This window comes from Leptonychotes weddellii, chromosome 3 (assembly GCF_054177405.1).
Source record: "Leptonychotes weddellii isolate Sample4059 chromosome 3, ASM5417740v2, whole genome shotgun sequence".
In the NCBI taxonomy this organism is placed as follows: Eukaryota; Metazoa; Chordata; class Mammalia; order Carnivora; family Phocidae; genus Leptonychotes; species Leptonychotes weddellii.
This window is the reverse complement of record NC_138371.1, coordinates 103,890,473-103,916,299: the sequence shown is the minus strand read 5'-3', so window position 1 is coordinate 103,916,299 and position 25,827 is coordinate 103,890,473. Positions and strand designations below refer to the sequence as shown.

At 41.3% G+C, this 25,827-nt stretch overlaps 1 protein-coding gene across 4 annotated transcripts in view; it reads left to right on the top strand.

Moving 5' to 3' along the window:
- Positions 1–25,827, top strand: part of LATS2 (large tumor suppressor kinase 2) — a 76,606-nt gene that overhangs the window by 11,736 nt on the left and 39,043 nt on the right. For 2 of the 4 annotated variants that reach the window (XM_081814714.1, XM_081814715.1), the window contains exon 2: positions 1,065–1,610. In XM_081814714.1, the coding sequence (XP_081670840.1) occupies positions 1,269–1,610 (342 nt within the window). In that variant the 5' untranslated portion in view covers positions 1,065–1,268. Of the gene's footprint in view, positions 1–1,064; positions 1,652–25,827 lie in introns of those variants that run through there. The other 2 variants (XM_081814716.1, XM_081814717.1) reach the window with 2 other exon arrangements.

Here is a 25,827-nt window from a genome sequence, read left to right as displayed (position 1 = left end):
TTTTTTAAGATTTTATTTATTTATTTGCCAGAGAGAGACACAGCGAGAAAGGGAACACAAGCAGGGGGAGTGGGAGAGGGAGAAGCAGGCTTCCTGCTGAACAGAGAGCCCGATGTGGGGCTCGATCCCAGGACCCTGGGATCATGACCTGAGCTGAAGGTAGACGCTTAACGACTGAGCCACCCCGGCGCCCCTGATCTCTAGTTCCATATGTACAAGCCGTTTCCATGCTGAAGTAGTAGGTGATCTGTATGATTAACTTATTGATATAGCCACTTGTTAGTATGGTCATAGTGACTCTGAAAGAAATCACCCATATGCTTTTACCAGTCCCCTTCCATGTAAGTATCAGTTTCTGCAAGAAAGGTATTTAGGTCACAATGCTGATAAGAACTTCACTACTTTGTAAAAAAACCAGGGAGTAGTTACCTTCAAAGTCTTAACAGCACATTGTGTTAGAACTGCTTTCAGTTGCAATATAGGACACCTTTAATGTGATGAGTTTTGTGGTATCTTCCAGGAAGTTTGGGAGGGCTTTATAAGGAGTAATTTCCAAAGACATGGAAGGACCACAGGTTCAGAGCTGGGGTGGGGGAGAGTTAGTAAAATCACGGAGATAAGAGACAAAGGTGTGGGTTATGAGTTGAGTGGTTATTAGGAACAAGCCAGAAATCCAAGACCTCATGTAGAAAGTTTAATCCTTAAATACTCAAGCTGTAAATTTCAAAATGAAATTATATTATAATGAATTACTTTAAATGAGCTATCAATTGTTAATACTACTCTCTCTTCTTGCCTGAGTCAAATATTTCTAAGTCAGTATGAGCTTGTAGAGATTTACTTTATTGCAGATTACATATTACAGGAAACATCTTGGGACAGCCCTAGATGTCATGTGCACCAACCAGAGTTGAACGGTATTTTTATCATTTCTGAGAGGTGATATGTTCTTTCTTAATCCTTCCAAGTGGAATATTTTCAAGATCATTGTCCATTTCTGAAAACTCTTGTTAACAGTATGCGAAAACCACAAATGAATATGTTCTTTCCATTTTCTTTTTCAGATAGCGATGATCTTCAAAATGAAGACTCTGGAAAATTTTAGGTTCTCTATAGGAACTACAAAAATTGAAGGAAAGATTTTCAAAAGGAAATTGTTTTGAAAGTATGTTTACAACTAACTGATACTGTTGACAGTTTTTTTTTTTTTTAAATAATAAAACGCTTTAAGAAGATTGTATTTATGGTAAAAGGAAACTGGACTAACAATGAGGCCAAAGACTTTTCCTGCCACAACTTACTCTGGAAATAGCCGCCAGCGACTGCAGGAGATTCGAGAGGGCTTAAAGCAGCCGGCCAAGTCTTCCGCTCAGGGGCTGCCTGTGGGACCAAACAGCGATGTTTCCCTGGCCACCAAAGTCCTGGGGGGCAAGGATGCTGCCAGGCAGCAACAGCAGATGAGAGCTACCCCAAAGTTCGGACCTTATCAGAAAGCTTTGAGAGAAATCAGATACTCCCTGTTGCCTTTTGCTAATGAGTCCGGCACTTCCGCAGCTGCCGAAGTGAACCGACAGATGCTGCAGGAACTGGTGAATGCGGGATGTGACCAGGTGGGTGTAACCTCCCCGAGGCTCCTGCGGTGGCAGTTATAGTAAGTAGTCCATCCGAACACAGCTGAGAAGCCAAAGATCCTGTGCTTGCCACTTGAAGGCTAAGAGAAGTGTTTCTAGGTCAAAACCCAAGGCCCTTCCAATGTGCCATCACATTGTTTTCCACTCTCTCTCCAGAAGGGTCTTTTTGGCCACTTTTCCTTTTCAGGCAAGATCCAGAAGTTTCTGAACTCTACTGAAATTCTGTTCTGTCCCTGTGACGTTGAGAAGGGCTTTCACACTTAGTCCTTTCTTTGGGGTTTATTTGGGCTTATTCTGAGCTGTCATGGGGAAGGTACTGACTTCCCTTGTTTCTGGCTTGTGCATTCATTTTACTTAGTTAAGGGAAAGGTTGATTAACATTATTTGGCTCTTCCTTAGACTCTGCTTTCTCCTATTTTAAAAAACAGTATGTATACCATTATAGGAGACTATGTTAAGGAAATAATCAAGCTTGAGAAGTCATCAAAGCGGTGGCAACATAGTCTGACTTCTCAGTTGCTTGAGAATAAGGGACACATTAATGGAGGTGGCAACAATGATATATAAATACACAACTTCTAGCTATACATTTATGATCCTGTGTTGATTCACATAGCCACGTAAAACCCAGGTTGAGGGGCAGGATCATGTAAAATGGAACTAGTGTCCAACCATGTAAAAATGTATTTAGTAAAATCTAACTGTAAAAATGTAATTGCCTTATAAAAGAACTTCTGAAAGCTAATGCTTTGTTACCATCTGTCATCTTAAAAGTCTCATTTGCATGAAAATGGAAATAAGGTAGGTATTTTTGCTGCCTTGGAAAATTAGTAAGATTTCATGCTCAAAGCACATCTAGATGGCTTGAGCACTTGTAGTTTCTTAGAAATAACCTAATTACCTACTCCTGGCCTCACAGTCACAGGAAAAGGCTAACAATGCCCTCTTTTATTTCCAAAAGCTATCTCAACCTTCTTGTTGTAGTTGCTTACCATAGAATTTAACTAGAGAATTTATTTTTCTCAGATGATATGTTTGTGAAACTAATCGTGCTATTTTGCAGGGCACTTCCTTGACACTTTGGGATATACTGGGATTAACTTGTATGAAGCAAGCATTGTTGTGTTGAAAGTTGCTTTTATAAAACACAGGATCATGAATAATGTGGTGCAGAGTGTTTTAGCAGTGGAAGCTGACAGCAGAGGCATGACCTTTCTCATTGTGAAAATATGAAGTTAAATACGCTGCCAAGTGCTATCCCTTGACAAACAAAACTTGATGGTTTTGAAAGTAGGAAGGAGCAGTCCTGGGGAAATACTAGAGTAAGATTGCAGACTTGAAACCCAACAGCAAAGCCTAAAATCTTCTATAAATCACTTACAAACAAAAGAGGTAATCAGAGCAGGGTGTTCTTTGCAGTTGTGTTTCAGCTGTGATAAAAAGAAACAAGTGAAGCAAATAATCCAAAATACAGGTGGGATCTCATTATGGCAAAATCCATTAGTGGTAATTACAGTGCAAGAAATAATGAAGCTGGTGCTGTATCCAAGACAGTAAAATACAAATACAGTAAAATTAAGGATCATGACACCAATGAAGTTCCCACCAACATTTAATTTATGTTAATTGCTAGCAGAAAGGACTCCATTTGTCGTATTTAATGGTTCTGAAATAATCACTTTGGTGTATAGTGTTACTCTATAAAGTAAAACAGCTCTGCTTTCACCCTGACCCTCCAATTCGGACTGTTTTTGGTCTATATACAGGGTGCATTTGCTTTCAGAGAATCCTGGTCAGAACGTCATTATGAGAATCTGAATAATGTGAGTGGAAACAATCAATAGTACCTCTAGAGTTGTGTGTTTTTTCAATAAAGCAGATTATCAGATCCAGTATAATTGGTACAGAGAGTACCTAGTGTTGCAGCTTTTCATTTTCCTTTGTCTCCTCCTATATTGCCTTTTAATTTAGGTTCAGTTTTATTCTCTTGTACTTTGTCATTTTTGACCCTAATATTAATCAGAATGGCAGTAAACTCCATGTTTTCTCAAGGTCTTCCTGGTGATACACACTTTTATATGCACTATTTTATTCATTGCATATACATGTGCATACATTTTTTCCCACTTTATTTGACCTGAGACTTACTGAAAATATTTACTTGAGTGTTTTCTTTTAAACTTTTTATTAAAATAAAATTTACATAAGAAAAGTACATGATTCCTAAGTGTACAGCTCAGTGAATTTCACCCAGTGAATCACACCCATGTAACTAGCATGGATGGGTATATTTTTTTAACTTTTTTTTTTTAATTTAAGTAATCTCTATCCCAACGTGGGGCTTGAACTCAACACCCTGAGATCAAGAGTCGCATGCCCTTCTGACTGAGCCAGCTGGGCACCCCTGTGTGTGTGTATTTTTTTAAGATTTATTTATTTTTAGAAAGAGTGTGCACACACAAGACAGTGCGGAGGGGAGGGGCAGAGGTTGAGGAAGAGATTTTCCAGCAGACTCCCCACTGAGCGTGAAGCCAACTTAGGGCTCAGTCTCACAACACTGAGATCATGACCTGAGCTGAAACCAAGAGTCGGATGCTTAACTTACTGAGCCACCCAGGTGCTCCAGCCCCCACTGGGGTATATTTTTAATTAAAATATTTTTAATGTAAATATCCAGGAAAAGTAAAAGACTAAGTATTTTCTGTGTAATGATATAGTGTATATGTCAAATGATGCAGTATCTAAAATATTTTTGCACATAAGTTATTAAAAACTTATGAAAATTTCTACAGGAAAAAAAGGCCAGTGGATTAATATTCCTTATGGAAGGAGCTTTTCTTTAAATATAGATTAAAGGAATAGGAAAGATAAGTGTTTGGTTATGAGTGTCATATTTTTTATCATTTGGATACTCTTCATACTGACATAGGTAATTTAAATTTAGCTTTTATCTTATATAACTTAGTTTCACTTTTTCTTTTAATGGTTTCAAGTGATCATATTACCAGGTTTTCCCTCTTTTTCTTCCTGACAAAGTTTTAAAAACCACTAATTAGGGGTGCGTGGGTGGTTCAGTTGGTTAAGCGTCTTGCCTTCTGCTCATGTCATGATCCCGGGGTCCTGGGACCGAGCCCTGCATCGGGCTCCCTGAACCCTCTCCCGCTGCCCCCTGCTCATCCTCTCTCTCTGTCAAATAAATAAACATACTAAAAAAAAAACCCACCCCACTAATTTGATTTTCCAGCGACGTTAATACATGTAACATGTCTGCTTCTCGGAAGCATATGACTTGTGTCATCTCACTGAATTGCAGTGGGTTAACAGGTATAAGGGTGCTGTTGGGGCAGGCTCACTATACTCGGGGCTTCTCAGGGTGCAGGGATGGCTGGCTGGCATAGGGGCCTAGTGATGGCAAGAATCCTATTCAGCGGTAGCTCCTGCACTCCTCAGAATAGCTAAGCATTTTATCACTTTGTGTCCCTTAGAGAAAGACTTAAGTGAGAACTGCCTTTCAGATGTGAGTACCAAGAAATGTTTTTTGCTTCTCTTGAGCAATTAGCATGTGCTCTTTCTCTGTGGACAGCCCATATCCTGACCTTCATAAGCCTCCCTCATTGATCTGCTGAGGGCTCTGGCCTGTCATAGCTACGTTCTTCCAGTCCTGAATTTCTATGCGTAATTTTCCCAATCCTGACTTAATCCAATTTTTCCTCACTTTATTGTGAATGTTTAAATGACTTAAATCTTTATTGGAATGAGGGTAGGAAGAAATGTAAACAAATTGATTTATTACACCAAATTTGGCCTAAGAAAAAAGCCGATGGTCAGGGTGTATATTCAGAGGCAGGCTTCCTGAGAATAATGGTCATAGCAACAAATAAATTGGAGGTAGTCTGGTTAATAGGAAAAGGGAGTGAATTTCTTTGTATTCTCAAGCCAAAAAGTACAGAAAAGTCAAGTTTCTTAACCCTTTCTGCAAGTTATTCCTCAACCCAGGTCCTTTTGCCAAAGGAAATAGCACTGCAGAGGGGTGAGGCCTGCTGGGACCTGTGAGTCTCAGAGGAAGGACAGACACTGGTGTTGGCAGCCGCCTCCTGTGCCAAGTACCGGTCCCGACAAGCACTCGCGTCGGTAGCCTCATTATTGAAACTACACAGCAAGCATTTGAGATGGATTCCAGTCGTTCCCCCAGTATTGCAGAGGAAACTATGGCTTGGGTGGTCAGGCAGGTGACTCGAGCTCTCCTCTGCACCCTCCCCCCGACCCCCCGGCTCTTACTGACCTTGTATCTTCAGCAAGGGTTGGTTAGACATACTGGTTACACACACTTGAGAGGAAAGACTTCAGTGCTCCCTTAATGTGGCCATGCAGAGCTCTGTCTTTAACTTGCACCGTGTGTGTTGCTGGCCCGTCCTGGTGGGATTTTCTTCCCCGTGACTTGGTCCTCTCCCACGTCCAGGGGCGGGCGGCACTTTCTCAACGCTTCCAGTCCCCAGGTCCCTGGCCACAGGCCCCACCTGGTCCTCTCCAGGGGCGCCCCACCCACTCCTCCCCTGTGCACCTGCCCCAGATGCGGGGCGTGGCCTCCTCCTGCTCGCACCTCCACTTCGCTTGTTCTGGGGGCTTCCTCAACATATGCTGTTGGCTGGTAATGTCGGCATCCATCTTCCCCAGCGTGGATTCGGGCACCTGTTAGGGTTCGACTCAGATTCTTTCTTACTGCAGGGTCTTGATTCTTCCACCTGTTTTTGAACTGTTCCTATTCAGACTTCCATAGTTCTGTATTTCTAGGGCATTGGATGCTTGATGCCTAGCCTTGTGCGGACAGGTGGTCATGCTGTCGTCGCACCTGCAGTGTGGTGCGCAGGCCTCTGGGGGCTGCGACCCGGCGCGTCCTGGTGTGCGTGGGGCGTCGCGCGCGGCTCGCCGGCGGCCTGCGCGGTGGGGATTTGCGCACGCGCTGTGCGTGCCCCTGGAAAACTTTGCGCCGACGGTTCCCTGTGCCGGTCCGCGCCCAAGCCATCGCTGGTTTGTCGGAAGTTGGAAGAGACAGACACAAACACCCCTCGGCCTCTTTGTATGTTTGCAGCGGGTTAACAGGTGTTAAACAGTAGGCATCATCGGGAAAGCTCTAGACGGTGACCTACAGAAATGTTAACGCTGAAGTGCTGTTCCTTTAGCCTGGTGTCAAGATCCTGCCTCGGTATTAGTTCTCCGTAATACAGGTATTTTGCTAATGAAAAAAAGTAGAAAGGGTTTAGATAACAAGTACATTTCCTCCTCCTCCCTTCGTCTGGAAAGGGAACGAATTTTCAGTATTACCGAACACCAAACACGGGTACTCCCCTGAAATATTCATAAGAGGAAAAGAAAAAAGAAACACTTAAGTTTAGGAATGCCAGTAATGTAACAGGAAATTGTATTACAATGGCTTTTGGGTGTAGCAGTTCCTTATCTTCCCCCTTCCACCACCACCTTTTTTTTTTTTTTAGCTTTTCAAATTAAATCTGGCCTTGCCAAAAGATAAACCTTATACTTTGTTAAAGTAGGATATTTAAAATTAGTTTGACAAGACACAAGCACATCATACCCTTGTGTCATACCCTTCTCCCACCCCACCCCACAGAAGCTCCCCCCTAGTTATTAAAGAAATAGTGTTCATTGTGTAAGTTTGGAAAATAGAGAAACGTGCTGACATTGCCACTCCTCCTGGACACTCTCCTCATCTGTTCCCTGCACAGAACCCTCTGAGGGATCATTCTAAAAAGGAAAAATCCTGTCATTTCCTTCTGGAAACCTTTCCACTGCACTTGGGATGAAGCTCCCGACCTGTGGGCAAGGCCCATCCCACAGCCTCAGGTGGCACCCCTTTTCCAGCAGTTGGTGTCTGACCCAGCCGGCTTTACTGCCTTTCCTCACACCTCTCAACACTGGCCCCTTCTTCCTGGATAATGCCTACTCCTCTTTGAAGGCTTGTCTTGCTGTCCTGGATTCAGAAAAGCATTTTCTGACCCCCTAGTCTAAACCAGATCCCTCTGTTTTATTCTCTCTCATTACAGAAATTTCCTTTCATAGCATTTATCAGAACTTGTTACTAAATGTTTAGTTGTGTATTTCATATAATACCCATTTCTCTCTTTAGAGTTAATCCTCATTAGGCAGTGGCTTTGTTCTGGTCATCATACTCTAGTACCTAAAACTGCAAACTCTCAAAAACATCTGATGTATAAATGAAGGGGTAAACGTTTTGCTATAAACATTTTCATTTTTAACGCCTGTGTTGTATTCCATTGTTCAAATAGTACTATAATTTATTATGCATAACTGGTGTTAAGAGGTAAACTGAAGCATATTTTAAAGTTTATCTGAGCAAAAATGATTCCAGTTGGTGGCGGCAAACCAGAAGTGGTTAGGAGCACTCCACTGACAGTCGCTCAGGAAAGACTTTCAGAGAGCAGAGGCAGAAGCAAAGCAAGAAAATTATTCGATTGTCCACAGCTTAAGCAGTTACCTTATTTGGGAAAGCCTAGGTGGCTGTTTATGATTGGTTGTCCTTAGGTTTTGATTTTTTTAGCCTTCAGGCATTACAGACTTAGGTTTGGTTTGCTTACATGGACATAAGGTCTTAGAATCACCTCAGTCTGATGGCTTCCTTGTTTAATTAAACACTGTGATGAACATCCTTCTACGTAAATCTTTATAGACAGCACTGATTCACTTAGAATGAATTTTAGAAATGGAATTACTAGGACAAATGATAAGAGCATTTTTACAGTTTTTATTTGGCAAGTTTCTTTAGAAAATTTTTAAATTGCCTTTATATTTTCAACCCTGCCAACAATGAATACTGCTACTACGAAACAACACATCTGTTTGTCAGTTTAATAGTTTGTTTTGTATTCTTAATTGTGGCAATAAGTATGTGGTAATAAAGTGGGATAGTTCTTCAGTTTTAAGTAGCAGAAAACTCATATTTTGAGGGGGGCTCTAAGTGTCTGAGATTGGATCCATTTTCCTCTTAAAATGCAATGCAAAATCTAGTACATCAAGACCAAAATGCATCTTTTGAGGAACATCTTTTCTCTCCTCCCTGAGTGATTTACATTTGTGCATGGTACAACTCCTGGCCAACACAGGATTTTGCAGTCCTAGAGGATTTGCAAAAAAGTAGTTGGCAGGCAGGTAGGCAAGGCCTGCCTTCTGGGGAGGACAAGCCCTAACAACCCCAGGAGCGGCACTCTCTGGACATTCAGCTTGCTTTGTTCCCCAGAATGTTTTGTTGCAGAGCAGAGCGCCCTGGCTGGTGTTTAGATATGACAGGCTATGAGTTTGCTGAGGTGTTCGTTCTGGCTGCCCTCAGGAAGCTGGGTCCTCGCGACCTCTTTGAACAACCTTTTCCCTTAATCCAAACAAGCAGTACAACTATTAATATTTTCTGTATGTGTCATAATGTGGAAAATATTGGAGATCACAAATGTTGTTTACCTAATACCTATTATTCACACTGAGCAGTTTTCTACCTAAATGATTATTTGCTGTTATATATATATGGTTGTGGCCGTTCGATGGATCATGCAACCCTAGTAGGTGATTAATGAGCATTTTAATATATTCTATAGCATAGTGCTTTTCCCCTTAAAAGTGCTGCATAGGCAGATATTATAAGTGCTATAGAAGGTTTTGGAATCATTATTTGGTCCTCCTTTTCTTGCACCCAGTGGTTTTCCAACCTGGGAAGTGTTGAAAAAATACTGCCACCCAAGCCACAGCACCAGAGATTGAATTCATTTGGTGAGGAGTGGGCCCTGGGTAGGAGCCCTTCCTGATGGGTCTCAGATGTGACTAAGGTGCAGCCAGGGTTGAGAGTCATTCATTACTGCCTGGAACCTCAGCTCTGCATTGAACTTGATGGAGTGGGCCCTGGGAAGTGGCTCTAAGATCTGAGCCTTGTGTTTGCCTGCAGTCTGTTTTGGGGCTCCTTACACTGTTTCTGTCATTGCCAACCCATTTATGGATGTAAAGAGAAGTGAAATAACCCAACAAGGAAATTGAGGTTTTTTATGTCCTTTATTTTTTTATTTTATTTTATTTATTTGAGAGAGAGAGAGACAAGCAGTGGGAGTGGCAGGGGCCAAGGGAGAAGCAGGCTCCCCGCTGAGCAGGGAGTCCGGTGTGAGGCTGATCCTGGAATTTGGGGATCATGACCTGAGCCAAAGGCAGACAGTGAACCAACTGAGCCACCCAGGTGCCCCTACCTTTTATGTCCTTTAGCAACAATTTCTTTTAAGCTACTTTTAATACAGTTATTATAAATTTCAGACTTAACAACAAAAAAGCCACCTCTATTAACATAGTCACTACCCAGCTGCTGCTTATTTTAGTGTTAAAATTCAGTTATCAGAAGTTCATAGTTCTCAAGCTTAATGCAAAATGTGTTCATCATGCAATTTTTATATACTATGTTTTATTCATCTTGGATTTCTTTATTGTCTTTTTTAAAAATTATTTTATTTAAATGCAATTAATGAACATATAGTGTATTATTAGTTTCAGAGGTAGAGTTCAGTGATTTATCAGTTGCATGTAACACCTAGTGCTCATCACATCACATGCCCTCCTTAATGTCCATCACCCTGTTACCGCATCCCCCCACCCACTGGCCCTCTAGCAACCCTCAGTTTGTTTCCTATAGTTAAAAGTCTCATATGGTTTGTCTTCATCTCTGATTTCATCTTATTTTATCTTTCCCTCTCTTCCCCTATGATCCTCTGTTTTGTTTCTTAAATTCTACATGAGTGAAATCAGATGATAATTCTTTCTCTGATAGACTTATTTCACTTAGCATAATACCTTCTAGTTCCATCCACATCATTGCAAATGGTAAGATTTCATTTTTTGATGGTTGCATAATATTCCATTGTGTGTGTGTGTATATATGTATATACACATCTTCTTTATCCATTCATCTGTTGATGGACATCTGGGCTCTTTCCATAGTTTGCTGTTGTGGACTTTGCTGCTATAAACATGGGGGTGCTTGTGCTGCTTTGAATCACTATGTTTGTATCCCTTGGGTAAATATCTAGTAGTGTAATTGCTGGGTTGTAGGATAGCTCTATTTTTAACTTTTTGAGGAACCTCCATATTGTTTCCCAGAATGGCTGCACCAGCTTGCATTCCCACCAGCAGTGTAAGAGGGTTCCCCTTTCTCCGAATCCTCGCCAACTTTTGTTTCCTGACTTGTTAATTTTAGCCATTCTGACTGGTGTGAAGTGGTATCTCATTGTGGTTTTTTCTTTTTTCTTTTTTTTTTTTTAGATTTTATTTATTTGACAGAGAGAGAGCACAAGCAGGGGGAAGGGCAGAGAGAGAGGGAGAAGCGGGCTCCCCACTGAGCTGCGAGCCCGATGTGGGGCTCCATCCCAGGACCCTGGGATCATGACCTGAGCCGAAGGCAGACGCTTAACCAACTGAGCCACCCAGGCGCCCCCTCATTGTGGTTCTGATTTGTATTTCCTCTTTCTTTTCTTTAGTAAGTATATTTGGAAAGGAGATGTTTTTCGTAATTATATTTTTCAAATTTGTGATTTTATATAATTGACTTATTTTTCAGTGTAACAATTTGAATTTTCATAAGTGTACTTGCTGTTTTTCCTGGAGTTATGGGAAACCATAGGAAATTTCTCTTCCCTTTGTACCATGCTCCCATGCCCTCACCCTTACCCTAACCATCTAGCATAGTCCTGGATAAATAGTGAATGCTCAACAGATATCTCCAGCTGTTAGACAGACTGCATTTCAATTCTGACTAAGCTTGCTCTTGAGTATGATTTGGGAATTGAATTAAGCTGTTGGTGATAGATTCGCAGCTACAGAGCTTGATATCCATAAGTGGCCTAACAAAGGAAGGCTGGAAGTTGGCAGGATATGGCCAACATGGTGGTTCTTCAGTGTCATCAAGGCCCCAGGCTCCTACTCTCTTTCAGTTCTGTCCTCCTTAATAAGAGGTTTCCATTTCCAGGTGCACCAGGTGGCACCTCCCCGAGAGTCAACAGTTTGTACAAGAAGCAGGAATATGGCAGCAAAAGTGCTGTTCTAGCTCTGGCTCTTTCTTAAAGAGCTTTCCTTCATACCTCACTGGCCAGAACCTAGTCACCTGATCACAAGAGGTTATAAAGCAGCCTTGGAAATGTGTACTTCAGTTGGGCATATGGCTGTCCCTGATAGAACCGGGGCTTCTGTTAGTGAGGAGGAAAGGATATCAGTAAGTCAGTAGATTTCGTTAAGGAACCAAAGGATAACCACATGTCCTACTGGCTGTCACCATGGGCTAACAGCCTACCTTTCTGAGCCTCATGATCCTTCATCTATACCCTGGGGGTAACAATTACTCCTACCCCATGGGTTGTGTTGCAGACCAGAAAGAATGTAAAGTGACTTGTCTTTGACTGTAATCTCTACTTTAGTCATTATATTAATGCGTACTTTCCCCAGTACCTATTTTTTCTCCTGCATAGCTTTCACCTCTATGTCTTTTCAGTGCTAACACCCTGCTCTATACCTGGATTCTTCTAAGTAGTCCCCCTGACCCAGTATTTCTGCCGGTGAACCTTTCCTAAAAGGTGACAATCAGCCACTCCCTTGGTAGCCACTCCCCTCCTTTTCCTACCATCTGATCTCCACTTACCAAACTTGATTATTTCTCTCATTACCAGCCCATCCTGCTTGCTCCAGCTGTGTTTGCCTCTTTACACACCAGCTACCACCAAGCTGGGTGACTTTCTCCCACACTGGCTTTACTCATGTTGTTTACCCTACCTGGAATGCACTCTCCGCCAGCCCAGCCATGCTCTGCCCACTCAAGTCCCACTTCTTCCATGATTCATCTTTGTGGCCTTTTCCATCTATTCATTCCAGCACATGTGGGGTTCTCCCTTTTCTGAATTCCCATTTTTATCAGTACCATCCAGAGAGCCATGGTAGGTCTACACAGGGTCTTAGGGATTATCTAACCCACATGGCTCGTCACACAGTTAAATTAACTGAGACCCAGAGAGGTGATGTGGTCAGTTTAAGACTATACAGCAAGTGAGGGGCAGACCCAAAGCTACAAGCCTCTCAGTTTCACCCATGAAACTTGAAAGAGAAAGAAACAGAAATAGCCATCACTCTACCATTTATAAAAGTAAGATATTTCCATACAGTAGAATTGACCCATCAACCCACTGTCCAGGGATAATCATTGTTATTTGACCATATTATATTTCCTTTTATGGTTGTTTTGATTAACTTTTTGGAAAAAATTTAAAAGTACAGTAGCATCGGGGTGCCTGGGTAACTCGGTCGTTGGGCGTCTGCCTTCAGCTCGGGTCATGATCCCGGGGTCCTGGGATCAAGCCCCACGTCGGGCTCCCTGCTCGGAAGGAAGCCTGCTTCTCCCTCTCCCACTCCCCCTGCTTGTGTTCCATTTTATTTATTTATTTGCCAGAGAGAGACAGCAAGAGAGGGAACACAGGGAGCCCAACATGGGGCTCGATCCCAGGACCCCGGGATCATGACCTGAGCAGAAGGCAGATGCCCAACGACTGAGTCACCCAGGCGCCCCTAAGTAAATAAAATCTTAAAAAAGAAAGTACAATAGCATCTATCTCTGCAGTAATTTTTAGAATAAACATTTAATTCAAATATAACATCTAGAATATTTTCAAAACAAATAGCAGGTATCATTTCACTTATCACTCATATACTCCTATATTTAAATGTATCTGTGAAAGACAGAAAAAAGTAAAAAACACAACAGAATAAAAACATAATCACAATACTATTATCACATTCAACAAAATAAACATTTTAAATTTAGTGTAATTTTTATGACTACATGGTTAATATTGTAGAACTACTTATTAATGAAATTAATATTTCTGAGCAATTACTATGTGAATATCAATCCTCTCAACAAGCCTGCAAGGAAGATTCTGTTTTTGTCAACATTTACAGGTGAAAAAACTGGCTACAGGTTTACTGGCACAAGGTAAATAATGTGCCTACTAAGTAGTGGAACTAAGAATCAAAAATCCAGATCTGGCTTTTTTTTGTTTTGTATCCTGAATATTTTTCCCTCAACATTTATATACATAGCATGTCTTCATATCAGTAAAAATAGTAACCTAAAACGTTTACATGCCATCATGGGAGTCTGCCAGAATTTAATAATTTCCCTAATTTTGGACAATGAAATTGTTTCAAGTTTTTTACTATTATAAATAATGCTGCAGAGCACATGTTTATTCGTAAATTTTGGAAGACATCTCTACTGCTTTCCTTATGTTAGATTTTTTTAAAAGTGAAATTACTCCAGGAGCCTTGTTCTTTGATTGTTTCATGCAAGTTAGTTTTGCCTAGAAGTTGAGTAACATTCGGTAGTAGTAAATGGCTGGCAGAACCAGAAGTAAACCCAAATAATGTTTGCAGTCCTTCTTTGAGTGCATGTTTATTGAGCATCTAGGAGGCGTTATGCACTGTGCTAAGCACTGAGGATTCAGAGATGTCTGAGACCTGAGATCCTTCCTCTTAATGCCTGGTTGCTTCTGGCTGGACTCTTTCTCATTTACCAGAGTGCTGAAGGAAAAAGAAAATCTATCCACTGAGAATTCTGTATGTAGCAGAACTGTCCTTCAGAAATGGAAGTGAAGACATTTCCAGCGAAACAAAAATCTGAGAAAATTTGTCACCATTTGCAGTAAAAGAAATACAGAATATACAGGAAGGAATGAAGAGCACTAGGAATGGTAAATATCAACAAGTATAAAAGACAAATTTATTCCTTTCTCCTAATTTCTTTAAAAGATATGTCAGTACTTAAAACAAAAATTACACTGTAATAATGGGTTTATCACACATACGATGTAACAACATAGGACACTATGGATAAGGGGTTAAATGGAATTGTATTATTGCAAGGTTTCTGTGTTTCTTCTGATGTAATTAAAAATTAACACTTAAGTAGATTATGATAAATTAAAAATCTGTATTGCAGTTTGTAGAGCAGTCACTAAAATAGAATTCAAAGAGCTAAAGCTAGAGAGCCAGTTAAGGAATTAAAATGGAATACAGGGGTGCCTGGGTGGCTCAGTCAGTTGGGCGGCTGCCTTCGGCTCAGGTCATGGTCCCAGTCCTGGGATCGAGCCCCACATGGAGCCCCGCGTTGGTTCCCTGCTCATCGGGGAGTCTGCTTCTCCCCCGCCCTGCTCTTGTGCTCTTGCTTGTTCTCTCTCCCTCTCAAATAAATAAATAAAATCTTTTAAAAAAATAAATAAAATGGAATACAAAGAAAACTTTGATTAACATGAAAGGAGGCCAGGAAGCAGGGACAAAGGAACAAACAGATGAGATAAATAGGAATGGCAGGCTTAAATAAAACCATATTAATAATTACATTCACTTAAAGGGATTAAGCACTTCACTCAAAAGGCAGAGGTTGTCATACTGAATAAAAAAGCAAGATTCAACTATATCCTGTCTATAAGACACACTTCTTAAATACAAGGACACAAATAGACTGCAAACAAAAGTCTGGGAAAAGATAAGCCATGCAAGCTATAAACATAAAATAGATGCAGTGGCAATATTAATATCAGATAGTACCCTTCAGGATGAGTATTACTTGAGACAAAGAGGACCACTTTATAATAAAGGGCCTATATTTCAGGAAGATGTGGTAGTGAGGTATGCATTTAAACACAAGCTTCAAACTATATGAAGTGAAGTAGATGGAGCAAGAACTAAAGGAGAAATCCGCAAATCCATGATCATTATGTGGAGATTTTAACCCACCTCTCAATAATTGATGGGATAGGTAGACAAAAATAAATCAGTAAGAATATAGGAGAATTGAACAACATTATCACCCACTTTAACTTAATTGACATCTATAAACATCACACTCAGTACATGTAGAATATATGTTCTTTTCTAGTTTACATAGAATGTTCATTCACGGAGATAGACCATTTGTTAAGACAGAAGTCTCAATAGCTTCTCAAAGATTGAAAGCTTACAGAATATGTTCTCTGACCACAATGAAATTAAATTAGAAAAAAGTTAAAATCTTTGAAAGCCCCAAATATGTAGATGTTAAACAACTCACTTCTAAACAAGTCATGACTCAGAAATCACAAAGGAAATTATAAAATACTGGTTCTGAATAATAAAAATTTGTGAGATTTTGCTAAAGCAGTACTTAGAGGGAAATTCATAGTTTTAAGTGTATATTTAGAAAAGAAGTCTAAAATTAATCATCTAAGCCTCTCCTTTGGGAAGCTAGAAAAAAGAACAGTAAATTAAACCCAAGGTAATAAGTCAAAGAAAGGAAACAAGAAAGAGAACAAACTGTAAGAACAAACAATAGAGGAAGTCAATGAAACCAAAACCTGGTTCTTTGAAAAGATCAGTAAGATTGATAAACTTCTAGCCAAACTTACCCAAAAAAGTAAATAAGAAAGAAAAAGGGGGCACCTATGTGGCCCAGTCGGTTGAGCATCTGACTCTTGATTTTGGCTCAGACCATGATCTTAGGGTCGTGGGATCAAGCCCCATGTCAGGCTCTGTACTCAGCACAGAGTCTGCTTATCCCTCTCCTTCTGCTCCCCCTTCCCCCCACTCACGTGCTTGCACACATGCTCGCTCTCTCAAATAAATAATTAAAATCTTTTAAAAAAAGGAAAGAAAAAAGCACAGAGGAAACAAATGACCAATTTCAGGAATGAACGGATACTACTGTGGGTCCTAAGACATTAAAAAGATTGTAAGGGAATATATAAACAATAAATTTATGATCCAATAAATGTGACTTAGATGAAATGGATAGACAAATTTGTTGGAAGACAAAAAACTACCAAAATTAACACTAAGAAATAGAAAAATCTGAATAGCTCAATATCTATTCAGTTCATAATAAAAATCCTTCCTACAAAGAAAGCTATAGGCTCACATGCTTCACTGGTGCATTCTATTAAACAGTTAAGGAAGAAGTAATAGTAATGCTAGCCAAACTCTTTCACAAAATAAAGGAGTAGGGAGTAATTCCCAGGTAATTTCATGAGACCAGTGTTGCTCTGATATCAAGACTTGAGAAAGCCATTATAAGAAAACTGACCAATATTCCAGTATCTTTTGTAAATGCTACATAAAGGCAAACATCCTAACCAAAGTATTAGCAAATGCCAGTCAGTGAAAATATATTAGGACCAAATGAGATTTATCCCAGACATGCAGGGTTGGTTTAACATTAGAAAATTGGGGCGCCTGGGTGGCTCAGTCGTTAAGCGTCTGCCTTCGGCTCAGGTCATGATCCCAGGGTCCTGGGATCGAGCCCCGCATCGGGCTCCCTGCTCTGCGGGAAGCCTGCTTCTCCCTCTCCCACTCCCCCTGCTTGTGTTCCCTCTCTCACTGTGTCTCTCTCTCTCAAATAAATAAATAAATAAAATCTTTAAAAAAAAAAAAATTAGAAAATTAATGTAATTCACCATGTCAACAAAATGAAGAGTAAGGCTATGAGTAAAGCCATCTTCATAGATACAAAAAAAGCACTTTTCAAAATCCAACAGCCATTCATAACAAAACTGGGTATAAAAGAGAACTCAAATTGCTGAAGGACACCTATGTAAAATCTATAGCTAGCATCACATTTAATGGTGAAACTCTGAATACATTGCCTCGAAGATCGGTAATAAAGCATGGATATCCACTTTTCATCTTCTGTGGAGGTCCTGGGCAGTGCCTTAAGGAGGGTAAAAGAAATAAAAGTACACAGATTGGAAAATAAGTAAAACTGTCTTTATTTACATTTGACATGATTCTTTTGTAGGAAATCCTAAGGAATCTATTAAAAAGCTACCAGAACTAATAATTTCCTACATAATAATTTAGCATGGTCACAGGAGACAAGATCAATATGCAAAAATCAATAGTTTTCTGTATTCTAGCAATTAACACTGGGAAATTGAAATTTTTTTTTTAAAGATTTTTATTTATTTATTTGAGAGAGAGAATGAGAGACAGAGAGCACGAGAGGGAAGAGGGTCAGACAGAGAAGCAGACCCCCTGCTGAGCAGGGAGCCCGATGCGGGACTCGATCCCAGGACTCCAGGATCATGACCTGAGCTGAAGGCAGTCGCTTAACCAACTGAGCCACCCAGGCGCCCGGGAAATTGAAATTTAAAATGTGATTTCATGGGGCACCTGGGTGGCTCAGTCAGTTAAGTGTCCAACTCTTGATCTCAGCTCAGGCCTTAATCTCAGGGTTGTGAATTTAAACTCTCATGTTGGGCTCCATGCTGGGCATGGAGCCTACTTAAAAAATAAAGTGATTTCATTTATAGTAGCATTTAGAAATATGAAATACTTAGGGATAAATTTAACAAAATATGAATATGTTCAAGACCTGTAAAACACACAACAGTACTGAATGAGTTAAAGAAGATCAAAATAAATGGAGTCATATACCATGTTCATGGATTGGAAGACTTAATATTGTTAATATGGCGGTTCTCCCCAAACTTATCTGTAGATTCATCACAATTCTGAGAAAGCCACAGCATGCCTTTTTGACAAACTGAGTCTAAATCCGTATGTTCTGCAAAGGACCTAGAATAGCAAAGGCTATATTAAAAAAAACATAGGTTGGGGCGCCTGGGTGGCTGTCGGTTAAGCGTCTGCCTTCAGCTCAGGTCATGATCCCAGGGTCCTGGGATCGAGTCCCGCATCGGGCTCCCTGCTCAGCTCGCTAATGATCTCTGTGACTATCTCTGTCTCTCTCTAATAAATAAATAAAATCTTTAAAAAAAAATAAAACATAGGTAGAATACTTAAACTATGTAATTTCAAGACTCATACTAGTTAAAACTTTATAATAGATTCTAGAGCTATACAATAATCAAGACAGTGTGGTACTCTCATGAGGATAGATACACAGTTGAGTGAAACAGAATTCAGAGCCAAGGGGTGCCTGGGTGGCTCAGTCGGCTAAGCGTCTGCCTTCATCTTGGGTCATGATCCCAGGGTCCTGGGATTAAGCCCTACATTGGGCTCCCTGCTCAGTGGCGAGCCTGCTTCTCCCTCTTCCTTTGCCTACTGCTCTGCCTACTTGTGCTCCTTCTCTCTCTCTCTCTCTCTGTCAAATAAATAAATGAAATCTTATTTTAAAAAAATAAAGAATTCAGAGTCCAGAAATGAGCATTTATATAGTCAACTCATTTTCAACAAGGATACAGAAGGAAGGAAAGGGGTTTTTTGTGTTTTCAGCAAATGGTCCTGGGATAAATGAATATCCAAATGGACAAAAATCAGCACTCTTACACCATTCACAATAATTAAATCAAAATGGATTATAGACCTAAATACAGATTATAAAAACTTTTAAAAGAGAATGTAGGAGAAGATCTTTGCAATCTGAAAAAGGCAGAGATTTCTTAGATCTAATATAAAAATCCTGGATCATAAAAGAAAAATTTGACTTTAATAATAATATTTGAATAAATATGACTTTTCTGAAATTAAAAATCTTTGCTCTTGAAAAGACATAATTAAAACAACAAAAAATCAATCCATGTGATAAAAAATATTCCAAAGACATACATTGGGCAACAGACTTATCTCTGGAATATATAAAGAATCCTTACAATTCAGTAATAAAATGACAGGCCTTTAAAAATGGGCAAAGATCAGGGGTACCTGGGTGAGTCAGTCAGTTAAGCATGTCTGCTTTTGGCTCAGGTCATGATCTCAGGGTCTTGGGATCGGGCCCCACACTGGGCTCTCTGCTCAGCGGGGAGTCTGCTTCTCCCTCTCCCTCTGTGCTCTCTTTCTCCATCTCTCTCTCTCTCTCAAATAAATAACTTTAAAAAGATTTTTTTTTTTAAAGGGCAAAGATTTGAGCAGACACTTCACAAAAGAATATACAAGAATGGCTAATAAGCCCATGTAAAAATACTCAACATTATTAGACATCAGGGAAATGCAAGTGAAAAACCACAATGAGATACCACTATATTAGAAAGGATAAAATTTTAAAGTCTGATAACACCAAGTGTTGGTGAGAATGTATAGCAACTAGGATTTTTTTATACTTCTGGTGGAAATGTAAAAAAGTTTCTTAAACATATACCAGACATACATCTCGGTCATTCCTCTCATAATTATTTCTTGAAGAGAAATGAAAACCTGTGTCTACAAAAAGACTTGTGCATAAATGTTCATAGCAGGTTTATTTGCAATAGCCAAAAACTATAAACAGCCCAAATGTCCATCAGCAGGTGAATGGATAAATAAATCCTGGCATGTCTGTACAATGGAATACTGTTCAATTAAAAGAAACCTGTGGGACCACTTTTGGAAACAACAGCATGGACAAAATCATACTGCATGAAAGATGCTAAACACAAAGTAGGATCATATAGGATTTTCTTTTTATAATATTTTAGAGAATATAAACTAATTTGTAGTGACAGAAGGTAGATCAGTGGTTAACTAGGGTGGGGGTGGAAGGAGGGAGTACCAGAAAGGAGCACTCAGAAAATTTGAGGAGTGATGAAGATATCTGTATCTTTGTTGTGATGGTGGTTTTACTGCTGTGTATATCTTGTCACTCATGGCTGTGGAGCCCCAGAGATGTGGCTTATCAGAGTTGAGATATGTGAGTCTATAGTAGACATCCGATCTGGAAGACCTCAATGATGCGAAAAAGAGAATGTGAAATATCTCCATCTTTTTAATATTGGTTACATGCTGAAAAGATTTATTGTGTTAAAGAACATATGTGAACATCAGTTCCACTTTTATCTCTGTTTTAAATGTGGCTGTGAGAAAATTGGAAGTGACCGCGTGGACAGTGCTAGTCAGTGGTGGCAGCGGCAAGGGCATCTTCAGTCACGCCGTTGCCTGGGGCAGCTCCCTGCAGTGCTGTTGCTTTGGACATGCTCTGCCCAGACCGCTCGCTTATAACGGTCCTCACTAAAAGTTCAACCAACTTAGGGGGCGCCTGGGTGGCTCAATCGTTAAGCATCTGCCTTCGGCTCAGGTCATGATCCCAGGGTCCTGGGAGCGAGCCCCACATCGCTCGGCGGGAAGCCTGCTTCTCCCTCTCCTACCCACCCACCCTGCTTGTGTTCCCTCTCTCGCTGTGTCTCTCTCTGTCAAATAAATAAAAAATCTTAAAACACACACACACACAGAACCAAAAACAAACAAACAAAAAAGTTCAACCAACTTAGAAGAGGCGACTTTTATAATTTTGTTGTGATTTTATTACTTCTAACTGGTAATCTGTATTCATTGTAGAAGACTTTGGGCACTGTAGGTAAAGAAAACAAAAGCTGTCGAAACCTTACCTCCGAAAGGCAACCACTGGTAAAACTAAATTTTTTTAACATTAATATATTGATACAAATCTATCCCTGCAGTATTTCTGTATGTATGGATTTTATAAGAAAAGAAACAAACTGGAATCACATTGTTTTGTAATCTTGGTTTATCATTTCATGAGCTGCTGCTTCTCTCCATATTCCACTTCTTTTTCTTCTTGTGTTTAAACACATGCATGTTATTTTTCAAATTGATGTTTTATTTTTCACAGTTAAATATTTAACTTTTCTCTGTGAAGGTCTATACATTTGCTGTGGGGACACCTCCCTCACAAGATGCCAGGATGCTTTCTTTTTCCCCAAGTCCTGTGTTTTCTTTTAGTCAGTAGCACAAAATGTGTCATTAGTTGGACCTCCCTTTAGTCCTTTTGGAATTTTAAGATCTTGTTTCATTGTTGATCCTCAACTTCAGAAGACTTGGGAACCAAAGGTTCCCATCAAGAATGGCAGTTCACTACGTAAGGCGCACTGGTTGTGCCGCGCCCATGGATTTTAGATGAATACAGGTTCACACCACAGGCAAAGGCCGGTCAGCGCACTTGGCAGCTCAGCTTCCAGTCTGTATATAGCAGAGGTCATGGGCTGGAAGCCTAAGGATCTCTTTCTTTTTTCAAATTTTATTTATTTGTTAGAGAGAGTGAGTGAGAGAGAACACGAGCAGGGGCAGAGGGAGAGGGAGAAGCAGGCTTCCCGCTGAGCAGGGAGCCCGATGTGGGGCTCCATCCCAGGACCCTGGGATCATGACTGAGCTGAAGGCAGACGCTTAACCAACTGAGCCACCCAGCCACCCAGGTGATCCTAAGGATCTCTTTCTTTAGCAGTGGTGTTTTTATTCTACCTACACACATTCTTACAGTTTAAAAAAAATCAGTTTCCAACTTACAAAAGCCAGGATGTTTCATATTAAAACTTGGGTTTTTAGCTACCCTTGAAAAGGAGAAGTCCATGACCTGTCTGTCTTGTACAGAAGCGGATTCCAGGGCTTTTGGGTGACCTCTGAGCCTTCTGTGACAGCTCTGGTTCGGTGTTGACGTGGGCAGAAGTGTGGTCTCATGGAACCTAAACACCAAGCCCCAGAGCAGCTGCTCAGCCGAGACAGCAACGGAGGCGGCCTCGAGGAGGTGGCCGCTTGGCCGCTGTGGGCCCTGGGCCGTCCTGCCTCAGGCCCTGGGGCCAGGGATTGCAGCGCCGGCTTGGAGGAGTGGCCGGAGGAGCGGGCCGAGCTGAGCTGTCTTCCCCTCCGGCAACCCCCCACTCTCTCTAAGCGCTTGGACGCTCAAAACCTGCTGCCCCTCTGCCTCCTGTGTTTGCTCAAGAGGGGATGCAAGTGCCTGGGTGGGGGGAATAGAGGACATCAGCCATTGGCAAAGCCTCCAGCTGAAGAGTAAGAAGGGGAAATTTTATTATTTTTTAATTTATGTATGATCAAGGTAATGGATGTGCCCCAGAAAAGGTGATTATTTCTTTTAAAGCCAGGGTATTGTGGCTCCTCCCACCTCCCTGAAGAGTAGCTGGAAAATCCCTTTGTGAATATCTTTTATTCTCTATCAGGGTGAATAACTCTTTATACCAGCTTGAGTTTCTCAAAAACACGTAAATGAAACTCTCCACCTTCACATCTAAATTGATTGTTTCTATAACATCCCTCCTCTCTGACCCCTGCTTGCTTGAATATTAAATTTCTCTGGCTCAGGTGGTAAACGGGATTCCTGAAAGCACCTGGCAATTAAATAAAAAGCTCAATTTTGACTTTGGTGTATCTCACTTCGTCTCTTCAAACTCTTGGAAAAGGGGACAAGATTTTTCTGTATGGTTTGAACTAGGGCAGGTGGGAGCAAGGTCCATGTGGTGTATGCATGATATGAGGAGGAGCTTTCTAACACTGCAGTCTGAAGGTGGGGTGTTAGGGAGGTTAGCTCCACCACCAGTGGGAGGAAAAAGGTAAGGGGTGTGTTGGGGGAAGTCTAGAACCTCAAGGTAAATGCATGAACTAGAGTTGACAGTTCTCAGCCTTTAGCAGTTAGACTCACTGAGGAGCTCTGGGAACGCGTGTGAGCACACATTCTCTCTCTCACTCACTCTCTCACTCATGCTCGCACACCCGGCAGGCCTGGGCCCCAGCCCCAGAGGTTCCGATTTAATTGGTCTTGGGTGGGTTCTGGGCCTTGGTGTTTTTTTTTTTAATTTTTTAAAATTTTATTAATTTTTATTTGTCAGAGCGAGCACAAGCAGGGGGAGCGGCAGGCAGAGGGAGAAGCAGGCTCCCCGCCGAGCAACGAGTCTGATGTGGGGCTCGATCCCAGGACCCCGGGACCATGAGCTGAGCAGAAAGCAGACGCTTAACCAACTGAGCCACCCAGGCATCCCTGGGCCTTGATATTTTTAAAAGCTCAGCAAGTGTGGGGCGCCTGGGTTGTTCAGTCGTTAAGCGTCTGCCTTTGGCTCAGGTCATGATCCCAGGGTCCTGGGATCGAGCCCTGCATCAGGCTCCCTGCTCGGCCGGAAGCCTGCTTCTCTCTCTCCCACTTACCCTGCTTGTGTTCTCTCTCTGGCTGTCTCTCTGTCAAATAAATAAATAAAATCTTTAAAAAAAATAAAAGCTCAGCAAGTGTGAGAACCCACTGGGCTAGTCTTCTCAGCTGTCATCTTCCAGTTTCCCCTTGGGCTCACTACCCTTTACCCAGTCACTTTAGCATCACAAACGAAATCAGCTCTTCTCACTTGGGGGCGAAAGTACGGATTTTTGTTATTTCAGTTTGTGGAACTGAGAAGGTTGAGAGGAGCTTTCATCTCTTGCTGCTTTTTGACATAGCTGGTTTCGGGGGTGCTGTGGAAGGCGCCCCTGAGCCCTGTCAGAGGCCGGTGCACAGGAGTGTGCTGGGTATGGGCATGACCGGGGCCCAGCGTCGGGGATTCTGTGACACAGTTTGGGTTTTCTGTGTCAGCACCGTATCGCCTCCTAGAAGTAAGTCCCTTCAGCCTCATTGCAGACCCCACCCTTACCAAGTGCTCTAGATAAGGCCACCCGTTCCAAATCAGGAAGAAACTTGCCTTCGTTTATCTCTATAAACAGTATTTCTCAAATAAATCTTTATTCTCTCAATGAATTCTAAGTATCTGACACATGCCTGAGGAGATGTCTTAGGTTTTACAGACCTTTGGGACCTGTGAGGCTGCAAAGCCGCTAACCAACTAGCGGACGCTCTCTGCGGAAATGAAACTGACCCTGAAGAGTAGGAAAGGACCAGCTGACAACTTCCACTTCCACGGGGCAGCTGGGAATTGAGATGATGTAAAGAGGATCGTGGCACCTAATTGAAGGGATGGCATTTTCAAAAGTCTCACGTTACTAGTATGAAGAAATGAGTGATCCTTTCGGTGGGAGGTGGGTGGTTGCTGACAGCGCCCCAGCATTTTTAGTCAAGTGTCTTTCATACTGCAAGGTGAGATTCTTGAATGGATCAAACAAGCATTTTGTGGTCTGTGAATAACAACGCAGAGAATCACATCACATGTAAATAAGGGTAAGTTGCTCTTATGAAATTGTGAGTCACAGTATAAACAAAGCGACAATAACAAGGGGCTCCGTAGAACGGTAATTTTTACTGCATGGGAGACTGATGGGGGACAGACTCAGTGCCTCACTTCATCAGCTAGCTGCTGTTCAGGTGCCAGGCACTCTGCTGAGGGTTTTTCTAATGGTTTGTCACCTCCTACCACGATGTTTGGGATTCCTTAGAAGTCTGAGAGAGAAAGAAGCACTAACAATGAGGATGAATTTGTTTCCAGTTTTGCCATATTCTGTGGGACGTGTTTTTTCTCATGAGTAATTTGGTGCCCTAATTAGTCTTCTGTCTGAGAACACGTGTATGGCCAAGGGTTGGGCATGGTGTTGTCCTTTGTCCTGGTGTCCCTCATTTCAAGGAGTTGGATTTAACAGGAAACAATGTAGGCAGTCTTGGACCCTACCCATGGTAGAGGGTTACTTCAGGTTTTCTGTAGGGTTTTATAAGCAAGACGCTATCTGGCTAATTTCTCAACTGTGAAATACACAAACCAGTCACTTGATGTTGGTGTGGAGAAACACTTGTTTTTACTCAAGGTAAAGTAGGCTGCACTTAGTATCTTAGTATTTATGGCAGAGTGCTGATATTTCCTGATTGTAGGATAAGGGTGAAATGTGAAGAAAGGTATCTTTTTTCCTGGGCATTTATAAAGGAATGAACTGGTATATAAAGGGAAACTGCTGATTATAGAAAATTGATTTTTTTTAAAAAAATTTTATTTTTAGGGGGCACCTGGGTGGCTCAGTCGGTTAAACGTCTGCCTTTGGCTCGGGTCATGATCCCAGGGTCCTGGGATCCGGTCCTGCATGGGGCTCTCTGCTAGGCGGGAAGTCTGCTTCTCCCTCGGCTCCTCCCCCTGCTCATGCTCTCTCTCTTTCTCCCTCCCCGCCCTCAAAAATAAATAAATAAATAATCTTTAAAAAACAAAAACAAAAAAAGTTATTATTTTTAGGTAATCTCGACACCCAACATGGGGCTTGAACCAACAACCCTGAGGTTAAGAGTTGCATGCTCTACCTACTGAGCCAGCCGGCATTCTGAAAACCAATTCTTGACAATCCCCTGAATTCTGTTTATAACACCTACCTAGGAGAATTTTTAAAGTTGGGCATTAATGAAGCCAAAGATATTTTTCTTGTCTTCTTCTTACAGAAATTTAGGAGTAAGTTTTATTTGGGTTTTAGATGAGTTAATGTGTATAGTATGGATTAC